Here is a 13,162-nt window from a genome sequence, read left to right as displayed (position 1 = left end):
ACAATAGTAATAGCATACAATTGTCAAATTATTCAATCCCTAGGGGTTTTAACTGCACAAAGTTAACCACTACCCGACCGCCTAACGCTTCCTCCTGGACGCGCCGGCGCGCCATCTCGCGAGAGGTCAGATTTCCTGTGAACTCGCGCAAACAGGATCGGAAGGTAAACGAGTGGATCTACAGCCTGCCAGCGGCGATCATTCGCTGGCAGGCTGTAGATGCGATTTTTTTAACCCTTGAAAGGTATATCAGACGCTGTTTTGTTAACAGCGTCTGGTACACCTGCTACCTGGTCCTCTGGTGGTCCCTTTTGCTTGGATCGACCACCAGAGGACACAGGCAGCTCTGTAAGGCTACTTTCACACTTGCGTTAGGAGGAGATCCGTCTGGTGTCTGTACAGACGGATCCGTTCCTATAATGCAAACGCTTGCATCCGTTCAGAACAGATCCGTCTGCATAACAGTTTTTTTCAGATCGTGAAAACTCAGATCCGACAGTATATTCTAACACAGAGGCGTTCCCATGGTGATGGGGATGCTTCAAGTTAGAATATACTAAAAGAACTGTGTACATGACTGCCCCCTGCTGCCTGGCAGGTGCTGCCAGGCAGCAGGGGGCAGACCCTCCCCCCCTCCCCTGTATTTAACTCATTGGTGGCCAGTGCGGCCCCCCCTCCCTCCCTCCCCTGTATTTAACTCATTGGTGGCCAGTGCGGCCGCCCCCCCCCCCCTCCCTCCCCCCCTGTTTTTAACTCATTGGTGGCCAGCATATTTAAAAGAAGAAAAACTACCACAAGAGGACACAGTTTTAAATTAGAGGGGCAAAGGTTTAGAAGTAATATAAGGAAGTATTACTTTACTGAGAGAGTAGTGGATGCATGGAATAGCCTTCCTGCAGAAGTGGTAGCTGCAAATACAGTGGAGGAGTTTAAGCATGCATGGGATAGGCATAAGGCTATCCTTCATATAAGATAGGGCCAGGGACTATTCATAGGATTCAGATATATTGGGCAGACTAGATGGGCCAAATGGTTCTTATCTGCCGACACATTCTATGTTTCTATGTTTCAGTGCGGCCAGTCCCCCCTCCCCCCCCTAATTAAAATGACCGACTCCCCCATCATTGATGGCAGCGGAGAGTTCCGATCGGAGTCCCAGTTTAATCGTGGGACTCCGATCGGTAACCATGGCAACCAGGACGCTACTACATTCCTGGCTGCCATGGTTACTTAGCAATTTTAGAAGCATTATACTTGTCTTTGACCGGCCGGGCGCTCCTCCTACTGGTAAGTGACAGGTCTGTGCTATAAGCAATGCGCCGCACAGACCTTTCACTTACCAGTAGGAGGAGCGCACGGCCGGTCACAGACATCGCAGGTAAGTATAATACTTCTAAAATCGATAAGTAACCATGGCAGCCAGGACTGCAGTAGCATCTTGGCTGCCATGGCAACCGATCGAAGCCCCAGCGATTAAACTGGGACTTCCGATCGGAACTCTCCGCTGCCACCAATGATGGGGGGTCGGTCATTTTAATTAGGGGGGGGAGGGGGGGCACTGGCCACCAATGAGTTAAAAACAGGGGGGGGGGGAAGGGGGGCCGGCCGCACTAGCTACCAATGATTTAAAAACGGGGGGGAATGGGGGGCCGGCCGCACTGGCCACCAATGAGTTAAAAACAGGGGGGGAGGGGGGCCGGCCGCACTGGCCACCAATGAGTTAAAAATGGGGGGGGGGGGCGGCCGCACTGGCCACCAATGAGTTAAATACAGGGGAGGGAAGGCCGGACTGGCCACCAATGAGTTAAATACAGGAGAGGGGGGGAGGGTCTGCCCCATGCTGCCTGGCAGCACCTTCCAGGCAGCAGGGGGCAGTCATGTACACAGTTCTTTTAGTATAGTCTAACTTGAAGCGTCCCCATCACCATGGGAGCGCCTCTGTGTTAGAATATACTGTTGGATCTAAGTTTCACGATCTAACTCAAATCCGATGGTATATTCTAACATAGAGGCGTTCCCATGGTGATGGGGACGCTTCAAGTTAAAATATACCATCGGATTGGAGAAAACTCCGATCTGATGGTATATTAATAGGGACTCCTGACTTTACATTGAAAGTCAATGGGGGACGGATCCATTTGCAATTGCACCATATTGTGTCAACGTCAAACGGATCCGTCCCCATTGACTTGCATTGTAAGTCTGGACGGATCCGTTTGGCTCCGCATGGCCAGGCGGACACCAAAACGCTGCAAGCTGCGTTCGGGTGTCCGCCTGCTGAGCGGAAAGGAGGCCAAATGGTGCCAAACTGATGCATTCTGAGCGGATCCGCATCCACTCAGAATGCATTGGGGCTGTACGGATCCGTTCGGGGCCGCTTGTGAGAGCCTTCAAACGGAACTCACAAGCGGAACCCCAAACGCAAGTGTGAAAGTAGCCTAAGTAGCACCAAACACCACTACACTACACCCCCCTGTCACTTATTAACCCCTTATTACCCCTGATCACCCCATATAGACTCCCAAACCCCCCCTGTCATTGATCACCCCCCTGTAAGGCTCCATTCAGATGTCCGTATGTGTTTTGCGGATCCACGGATCCGCAAAACACATACGGACATCTTAATGGAGCCTTACAGGGGGGTGATCACCCCATATAGACTCCCTGATCACCCCCCTGTCATTGATCACCCCCCTGTAAGGCTCCATTCAGACGTCCATATGTGTTTTGCGGATCCGCAAAACAAGGACACTGGCAATGTGCTTTCCGCATTTTGCGGATCCGCACATTGCCAGAACTACAGTGGGGGAAATAATTATTTGACCCCTCACTGATTTTGTAAGTTTGTCCAATGACAAAGAAATGAAAAGTCTCAGAACAGTATCATTTCAATGGTAGGTTTATTGTAACAGTGGCAGATAGCACATCAAAAGGAAAATCGAAAAAAAAACTTTAAATAAAAGATAGCAACTGATTTGCATTTCATTGAGTGAAATAAGTATTTGAACCCCTACCAACCATTAAGAGTTCTGGCTCCCACAGAGTGGTTAGACACTTCTACTCAATTAGTCACCCTCATTAAGGACACCTGTCTTAACTAGTCACCTGTATAAAAGACACCTGTCCACAGAATCAATCAATCAAGCAGACTCCAAACTCTCCAACATGGGAAAGACCAAAGAGCTGTCCAAGGATGTCAGAGACAAAATTGTAGACCTGCACAAGGCTGGAATGGGCTACAAAACCATTAGCAAGAATCTGGGAGAGAAGGTGACAACTGTTGGTGCGATTGTTCGAAAATGGAAGGAGCACAAAATGACCATCAATCGACCTCGCTCTGGGGCTCCACGCAAGATCTCACCTCGTGGGGTGTCAATGGTTCTGAGAAAGGTGAAAAAGCATCCTAGAACTACACGGCAGGAGTTAGTTAATGACCTCAAATTAGCAGGGACCACAGTCACCAAGAAAACCATTGGAAACACATTACACCGCAATGGATTAAAATCCTGCAGGGCTCGCAAGGTCCCCCTGCTCAGGAAGGCACATGTGCAGGCCCGTCTGAAGTTTGCCAATGAACACCTGAATGATTCAGAGAGTGACTGGGAGAAGGTGCTGTGGTCTGATGAGACCAAAATAGAGCTCTTTGGCATTAACTCAACTCGCTGTGTTTGGAGGAAGAAAAATGCTGCCTATGACCCCCAAAACACCGTCCCCACCGTCAAGCATGGGGGTGGAAACATTTTGCTTTGGGGGTGTTTTTCTGCTAAGGGCACAGGACAACTTATTCGCATAAACGGGAAAATGGACGGAGCCATGTATCGTGAAATCCTGAGCGACAACCTCCTTCCCTCTGCCAGGAAACTGAAAATGGGTCGTGGATGGGTGTTCCAGCACGACAATGACCCAAAACATACAGCAAAGGCAACAAAGGAGTGGCTCAAGAAGAAGCACATTAAGGTCATGGAGTGGCCTAGTCAGTCTCCAGACCTTAATCCAATCGAAAACCTATGGAGGGAGCTCAAGCTCAGAGTTGCACAGAGACAGCCTCGAAACCTTAGGGATTTAGAGATGATCTGCAAAGAGGAGTGGACCAACATTCCTCCTAAAATGTGCGCAAACTTGGTCATCAATTACAAGAAACGTTTGACCTCTGTGCTTGCAAACAAGGGTTTTTCCACCAAGTATTAAGTCTTTTTTTGTTAGAGGGTTCAAATACTTATTTCACTCAATGAAATGCAAATCAGTTGCTATCTTTTATTTAAAGTTATTTTTTCGATTTTCCTTTTGATGTGCTATCTGCCACTGTTACAATAAACCTACCATTGAAATGATACTGTTCTGAGACTTTTCATTTCTTTGTCATTGGACAAACTTACAAAATCAGTGAGGGGTCAAATAATTATTTCCCCCACTGTATATAGAAAATGCCTTTTCTTGTCCGCAATTGCAGACAAGAATAGGACATGTTCTATAGGCTCTACAAAAAACGCAGTGTTCGCCCAATCAGGCCTGATCTTGTGCGCACACTTGCGTTCAGTCCGCCCCACCGCAGTGACAGAAAATTATTTTTTTCTGATTACTGCAAAAACACCGTAAATTCGCTGCGGCGCTCTAAAATGATCACTTTTGAGGAGCATTGCAAGTTCATAGAAGATTATTATTTTTTTGCCACAAGTTAGCTGCAATTTATTTATTTATTTATTTTTTTCTTACAAAGTCTCATATTCCACTAACTTGTGACAAAAAATAAAATCTCACATGAACTCACCATACCCCTCACGGAATCCAAATGCGTAAAATTTTTTAGACATTTATATTCCAGACTTCTTCTCACACTTTAGGGCCCCTAAAATGCCAGGGCAGTATAAATACCCCACATGTGACCCCATTTTGGAAAGAAGACACCCCAAGGTATTTTGTGAGGGGCATGGCGAGTTCATGTAAAATTTTATTTTTTGTCACAAGTTACAATATGAGACTTTGTAAGAAAAAAAAAGAAAAAAACTTGTGCCAAAAAATAAAAACTTCCATGAACTCACTATGCCCATCAGCGAATACCTTAGGGTGTCTACTTTCTGAAATGGGGTCATTTGTGGGGTGTTTCTACTGTCTGGGCATTGTAGAACCTCAGGAAACATGACAGGTGCTCAGAAAGTCAGAGCTGCTTCAAAATGCGGAAATTCACATTTTTGTACCATAGTTTGTAAACGCTATAACTTTTACCCAAACCAATAAATATACACTTATTGCATTTTTTTTTATCAAAGACATGTAGAACAATAAATTTAGAGAAAAATTTATATAGAAATGTAGTTTAAAAAAAAAAAAATTTACAACCAAAAGTGAAAAATGTAATTTTTTGGCAAAAATTTCGGTCAATTTCAATTAATATAAAAAAATATATATATTTTTAGCAGTAATGAAATACTACCAAATGAAAGCTCTATTAGTGGGAAGAAAAGGAGGTAAAATTAATTTGGGTGGTAAGTTGTATGACCGAGCAATAAACTGTGAAAGTAGTGTAGTGCAGAATTGTAAAAAGTGGTCTCGTCATTAAGGGGGTTTAAAGGGAATCTGTCACTAGCATATTAGCAAAAAAATTTTTTAATGAATCCATGTGTAATAAAGTACCTTATTTCCATATGTCTTGTTCTTTTTATTCTGTGTCTTGTCATTTCTTCAAAAAAACGCTTTTTATGATATTCAAATGAAGCTGTAAGGAGCCCAGAGGGGCGTTATTCTTTGTCCACGGTGCCCAGGAACGCCCCTCTGAAGTGCCGTGCCCGCCTAAAAAAAACTAATAACTCCTCCAAGATCGCCTAAATCGCCTCCCAGAGGCGAGGCTAAGTGTCCTGTCCCCCCCCAGCGCCGCGCTCTGCGGCAAACACCCCCGATCCTCCTCTCGCCTGCATCCGAAATCCCGCGCAGGCGCAGTGCCGGCGACTGAGGGCAACAGCTTCAACAGCGTCACTGGGCATGCGTAGATCCCAGTGACGTGTTCGCTGTTTCCTCAGCCAGCTGGGATCGGCGCATGCCCAGTGACGCTGTTGAAGCTGTTGCCCTCATTCGTCTTATCATCGTGCAGGCAATCGCCGGCACTGCGCCTGGGCGGGATTTCGGATGCAGGCGAGAGGAGGATCGGGGTTGTTTGCCGCCGAGCGCGGCGCTGGGGGGGGAGCACTTAGCCTCGCCTCTGGGAGGCGATTTAGGCGATCCTGGAGGAGTTATTAGTTTTCAAATTTAGGCGGGCACGGCACTTCAGAGGGGCGTTCCTGGGCACCGTGGACAAAGAATAACGCCCCTCTGGGCTCCTTACAGCTTCATTTGAATATCATAAAAAGCGTTTTTTTGAAGAAATTACAAGACACAGAATAAAAAGAACAAGACATACGGAAATAAGGTACTTTATTACACATGGATTCATAAAGAAAAAAATTGCTAATATGCTAGTGACAGATTCCCTTTAAGCTAGGGGAGCTGAGGTAGTTAAATTGTGACCCCTTTCTATAAGAGTTTTTTTTTACTATAGGGCGATATATGGTTTAGAGTCGCTGAGAGCAGGGGTAGCTGGTCCAAATTCAAGTGCGATGCTCTGCTTTTTCCTTTCAATGTGCCAACACGAGTGATTCAAAAAAGTTTCATTAAAAGTTTCTGCAAATACTGTACTGTCGGTCCGGACCATATAAGAAGAAATACTGTACATTTGCCAGCATTTATCATTTTATTGGTATCTAAATAGAATCATATCCATCGATCTTCACTGGGATTGTATATTTATGGATATTGATTAATTGATATCTATTTATTTTTATCTTGATACAGTTTTCCATATATATTTTTATTTATTATTTGTTTTAAGCAATTTATAGTTATCAAACCAATTAATATTGTTTACTCATTTACAAGATCAAAAGGATATCAACTGATTAATCGGCATCTAGTTGGTGTACATATATCTACTTCTACTGTATATATTTTATATATATATATATATATATATTTTTTTTTATTCTTTAATTTTAATATGTGTTATACAATAAATGCAGAATCTCACACATGGATGTTGGAGTGCATACCTATCTTTAGTAAATATTTTTTATTTATTTAACCCCTTCCAGGCTGAAAGGAAACCTTCTGTATTTTCTTGCCATTGATAGCTGGTCAGTCACTGGGAATGGAGCGGGATCAACATTGCATGTTCTGCCCAAATGATATATCCAGGAATTACTGGCACATACTGTACGGCAGTGTCCGGCTCCATGTCTCACTCTACCGATTTGGCTGCGTGCAGAGCAGTAGTTATGATAGCGATATTATGTCCAAGCTCCCCCGCCCCCCCTCCGCCCTGGTGTAACAATCTGAATATACAGCTGGGACATAATATCGCAATCATAACTACTGCTCTGCACACACAAATCGCTATAAGAATCACTATAGCACTCAGTATAGCAATGGGATGAAGTGGCTTCATCACTAATACTGACTGCTGTTCCATGCGCCATCTGGTGTTCATAAACCAAAATTGCACCCTGATTTTTCTCAATAGTCTATTTAATAGTCTATTTACGCGCTTCGGGTTTGCAAAGGAATTGGGTATCGCTCTGCGCTCACGCGATTCTGATGGGAGCGCTAGCGATGATACATCTGTATGTGAATTACTGTACTCTACTTGCGCTCACTAATCTATACCACACACCTCCACTAATATAAGAGGTCACTGAGGGCTGACTCATCAGGGTCAATAGTGTGCCCCCAGACAGGTATCATAGGACACAGTTATCCCACACGCTGTCTATGATTTTAAGTGACCAGCCGGTCACTCAGTGCTGCCCTCACAAGCGACTGTTGTTGTCTAACAGCGTGCCTCGCATAGTATGAGGCAACTATTACACATAGCTCAGTAATGTGTCCAGCTTTGTGTAATTGGCTCAACGCGTTTCCGTGCCATAATCTCGGCACTTCCTCAGGAGCCTATTGCTATAAGACGCACAGTATAGGTGATTGTGCAACAATATTCTGCCTAGTTGTTGATACTCTTTCTCTTAGCTGGGTTTATGCATTTCTCATATGTTGAAATGTGTATAGATCCCAATCCTAAGTCACTGTTTATTGGTTATGCCAAGCATGTCAATCAATTCCCTATAAAGTATAGATGCCAAGCATGTAGATCACTTCCCTGTGCTGTATAGTCATCCCTATGATTTATCCTGGTCTTTTTTCTTGGATTATACTTTAGGATAGGTCTCAAAATAGAGTATTTTATGAAAATTGTATTAGAGTGTACATTGGAGCTATCTATGGTGCTATACCATGTTGCAAGCAGAAACTTTTTGAATATTGTACTTTATTATACTTTTTTTTATTTATGTTTTTGTCATTTAAGAATCTTTTCTTGTTCACAGGTGCCGTTCTGTCCACAATGTCATCATCACCTTCCTCAAGTTCAATTACTGCTGCTGTAATGTTGACCTTAGCAGACCCATCCCTATCAACATCCACACAGAATGCAATGGCTGTTGAGTGCAGGTGACAGAGGGACTTTTCCATGCACTTTGCACTTAATACTGCTCAACTTATTGAGGCCATGGACTTATTTTTATACTGCACAGCAACACAAGTACAGACAGGAACTATTTTTTATTGCATTTTTGATGTGCTGTCCATGCACTTAAGTGCACTTTTTATGACGTAGAAGTAAACTGATTTTCTTCAAGCAATAATTGTTTCCAACTAGTCTGGAAGTTATCTGCTATGGGAGGAGGCGGCTATTGTTGTATGTCATATGAAGGTTATGCAGTAAATATATTAAGGGTCCTTTACAAAGTGCTGTGCAGATTGTAACACGGTAGTTGTAATTAAGCTTACTTGATGCCATTTTGTTTGTTGTCATGTAAAAGGCAACTTAACTGCAGAGCTGCACTTACATACTGAACTAGGATGTGTGACGATTGTTACATGTCATAACAGTGACCATTCTTGTGCTTTGTTCTTAAACTGTATATTTCTTTCTCTTACATGGCCATTTTTAGAAGCTAAATCATTACTGTGATTTAAGGGGTGCAGTTGCTATATTAGATACAATACATCCATTATGTCATCAGCCACCATTTAATATGGCTTATAAATAAGGACAATTGTTGTTTAGCAGGTCCTCATTCAAAGATCTAAAAATATAATACTAAAAATGAGCTAGTGCAGCAATCAAATAGCTAAAAAGGGCAAATTAGGGGAGTTGCCAAATGGCAAAATCTAGTGTGTGCCAGAACCTTGACTTGTCAGAAGTGTTGGGAAGAGTGTACAAGCTCTGTGAATGCTGTAAAGCATGTCCTGCTGCTGTTCTTTGGCAACATTCTAGATTTCACTCACTGATGGAAGTACCTGCTACGAGAATCACTAGTGGGCTGTTCTAGTTATGAGTACCCTTTAATTTATTAATTCAGTCTTTGAATAACAAGATATATTGGGTAGAAGAAAGGAGTAGTTGTATAGGTTTCTGGGGAAGCCACAAAGTTTAGTTTCATAGAGGTCATTGGCTGCCATATAATTACTATTCAGTTTTTATTATGTACATTATTGAAAGGCATGCTTTGACACACTTGTGTACATAGGCACTGCACTTGATAAATGACCCTAAATATGTTGTGCTTTGTTTTCTTTATTTTTTTTATAATAATATTCTTCAACAGAAACTGTTGGATTGAAAGTGTAATGTGTTATGGTTAATGAAAGCAAACCGGTTTTCCTCTTTGCAGATGTCATTTGCTTGACTCGGCATACATTAAATAAAGCACAGATTGGTTCTAATAGTAGTAATTCAGTCCAGTAATCAATGTCAAACATTCATTAAGCCTCATTTCCTACATTTGGCATTCATAACATATTGCACAGAAATTCATATTCTCTATAAATACTTTTTAATTAGAATAATGTGATGGGAGACATGCTATAATAACATCTATAACATAACTAAGTGACAAGCCCTATGCATTACTATCAAAACGTTTAGAGCAGAACCAAATAAACTTTTTTTTCTTTATTGGAATTATTTGTGGTGGAAAATCCTTGAGTAAATACTGAACACCATCAATTTCTCTCCCTGATGTAATTTTCTCTTTGGCAGACATTTGTGTTGCTTGAAATTATAGTTAAAGCTATGAAACTGACTGAAGTGCTTCAACATAACCAAGAGTGTTATATAGTTTTAACTGATTATAGAAAACCCTTGGTCAACTGACGTGTGATGTTCCTTTTTATGTGTTAACTAAATGTGTTTGTGTATGGTTTTATTTTTCATATTAGTCTTTTTTTTTCGATTACGTTTTTTTCTCTGTTACATAGTGGGTACTTTTTTTTTTCATAAACCTATTTAATTGGACCATAAGTATTTTGGAGCTTTACAAAATTGCCATTTAGCTTACAACAAGGCATACCATATTTATTGAGTCCAGTAGGTGGTGAACAATGTACTATATTGTAAAGAAATGTAAGAAAACAAACCATTAAATAAAATGCCATAGTTTGTGAATCTTTTAAAGACTTTTTACATTTTATTTTTAAGTGATGAACACTGACTGAGAATTAACAATCAAATCATATTAAAAAAAAAGTTGAACTAAATTATAATTTATTATACTTTTATAGTATAATATAATTTCTATAAATTCCAAAATGTAAGTGACATCTCAGTGCCAATATTACACTTTGTGCAAACGTGGACATACAGGCGGTGCAGCCAGAAAGGGGGCTCATCACAACCATATTTTTGCGGTAAGTGTAGAATACGGTCACTGGTGGAACTACCCCTGTAGCAGACGTAGAAGCTATTACGGGGCCTGCAGTAGCAGGGGGCCCCAGGCCATGATGGAATTCTGTCATCTATTACTGCCTGGGCCTCATCCACTGGCTTATGTTCTCCACAGCAAGCGTGATGAGTGACACCATCATGCCTGCTGGGCTAAGTTGGAGAGCACATAGGCCAAGGATGTTCACCCCACTTGTGCGTTATACTCAGCCCTGTAGGCACAATAACGTCACCATATTGTGCCTCCTGGTGAGAGCATGATATGCTCAGTTTATTGGGGATACATGGCTAGGTAAGTGTTTGTTTTGGGGGGTTTTTAACACCAGAGAGCCAGCACTACTGTAAGGGGGCACCAAGGGGGCATAACTACTGTGTGGGGGCACTAATAGGGAATTCTGTGTTTGTGCAGTAATGGGTCATAACTACTCAGTAGGGATACAAGGGGGCATTCTACTGTGTTTAGGCACACTAAGGGGGCATAACTGCTATGTGGGGGCACAAAGGGGACATTCTACTGTGTTTGTGCAGTAATGGGGCATAACTACTGTTTGGAGCACTAAGGGACATTTTACTGTGTGGGGTCACTGAGGTAGCATAACTACTGTGTGGGGGCACTGAGGTAGCATAACTACTGTGTGTGGGCACAAAGGGGCATAACTACTGAGTGAGGGCACTAAGGGGATATAACTACTGTGTGGGGGCACTAAGAGAGCAATCTACTGTGTAAGGGCACAAAGGGTGGCATAACTACTGAGTGTGGGCATAAATACTGTGAGGGAGCATTAAAGTGGCATTTTACTGTGTGGGGCACACAGGAACTGGGCAGTATACTATAGCATGAACTCTTAACTCCTCCTTGGGGGTTGACAAGCCGCAGGAGGGAGGGGTTCAGGGAAGTTGCTCAGGGAAGGGGAGCATTCAAAAATGTGCCATAGGACCCAGCATTTTGTAGTTATGCCCCTGAAAATGGTATAAGTTTCAAACTGCAGGGGGGGGGGGGGGGTTGGAAGGGTGTGGAATGTTTTTTCTTTTTTGCTCAGCTGCACCAATTAGTGTGACTTTCTGCTTGTGAATGCATGACTTTGTCTACACTGTATTCTGCTTGACATGGGTCATTACTGTAGAAAGAAAAACAGTGTGAATATATTTGTGTGAGCACTTACTCAATATAGTTATTTTTACAGCTTTGTAATTGATATACAGTACAGTGAAAAAGTTTTTATATAGGTGTGGAAAAAGTACTGCAAAGTAAGAATACTTTTAAAAATAGAAGTGTTAATAGTTTATTTTTTCACATCATGCCTACCTCCCTTCAAAATTGGAAGATGTCCAGCAATGCCATCAGCTCACTGCTGGCAGAAGCTAGTAGGACCCAGGTATACCCATCTACTGTTCACAGAAGTCTGGCCAGAAGTAGTCTTCTTGGAAGAATTGCGGCTAAAAAGCCATACCTTCAACTTTCGAAACAAAGTCAAGCGACTCAACTACAAATGAAAACATAAGATTTGGGGTGCAGAAAAATGGCAGCAGGTACTCTGGAATAATGAGTTAAAATTTGAAATATCTGGCTGTAACAGAAGGCAGTTTGTTATAAAGGTCTGGTGAGCAGTACAATATTGAGTTTCTTTAGTCAACAGTGAAGCATGGTGGAGGTTCCTTGCAAGTTTGGAGCTGCATTTCAGCAAATGGAGTTGGGGGATTTCGTCATGGTTTCCGCAATGCTGAGAAGTATGGGAAGATACTTATCCATAATGCAATAACATCACCCCCCCCCCCCACACACACACACACTCACACACACTCTCACACTTCTGCAACTATAATAGGGAATTAAATACGCAAAAATAGTATCATCAGATTTAAAATTTAACAATTGTATGGAGAAATAAATGCATAACTAATGCTTAAAGGGGTTGGCCACTTTCTGGCTACTGGTGATCAATGTGTATGTAAGAAGATTATATGGGACTTACTAATATAGCCTTTGTTGATACTCCAGCACCTTTTGTTATAGTTCATTATTCTCCTGGTAGACAACTCTTCTGTGCTGTCTGTTTACAGGTCCTCGTATATTCAAGGAAAATCCCAGCAGTCGTGTCTTCAATCAATAGGATATTTATTTCATCAAATTAGAAATGTCCACAATCCTGGACGCGTTGCGGCTAGCATGCCTTCATCAGCAGATACAGGTATACAAAATGACCTAGTTTATATAAAGGGATATACTCCTCCCCTCATGAGGCCTTAATAGGGACTATGAGATTATGCATATTTAATAAGCTAATACTATGCTTATGTTCTATTTTTCAGACTTCTAATATTCGGTGAGGGGCCTTATATACCTGGCAATGTATGAGATAT

At 42.2% G+C, this 13,162-nt stretch overlaps 1 protein-coding gene across 1 annotated transcript in view; it reads left to right on the top strand.

Moving 5' to 3' along the window:
• ARID4B (AT-rich interaction domain 4B) overlaps nt 1–9,198 on the top strand; it is a 557,657-nt gene extending 548,459 nt beyond the window's left edge. Inside the window, exon 24 of the mRNA XM_040429305.1 lies at nt 8,403–9,198. Within this exon, the coding sequence (XP_040285239.1) occupies nt 8,403–8,530 (128 nt within the window). The 3' untranslated portion in view covers nt 8,531–9,198. The remainder of the gene's footprint in view (nt 1–8,402) is intronic.
• The last annotated feature ends 3,964 nt before the right edge of the window (nt 9,199–13,162 follow it).

Source organism: Bufo bufo, chromosome 4 (assembly GCF_905171765.1).
Source record: "Bufo bufo chromosome 4, aBufBuf1.1, whole genome shotgun sequence".
NCBI classification, from domain to species: domain Eukaryota; kingdom Metazoa; phylum Chordata; class Amphibia; order Anura; family Bufonidae; genus Bufo; species Bufo bufo.
The sequence above is the reverse complement of the archived record's forward strand: the minus strand, read 5'-3'. Positions and strand labels throughout refer to the sequence as shown.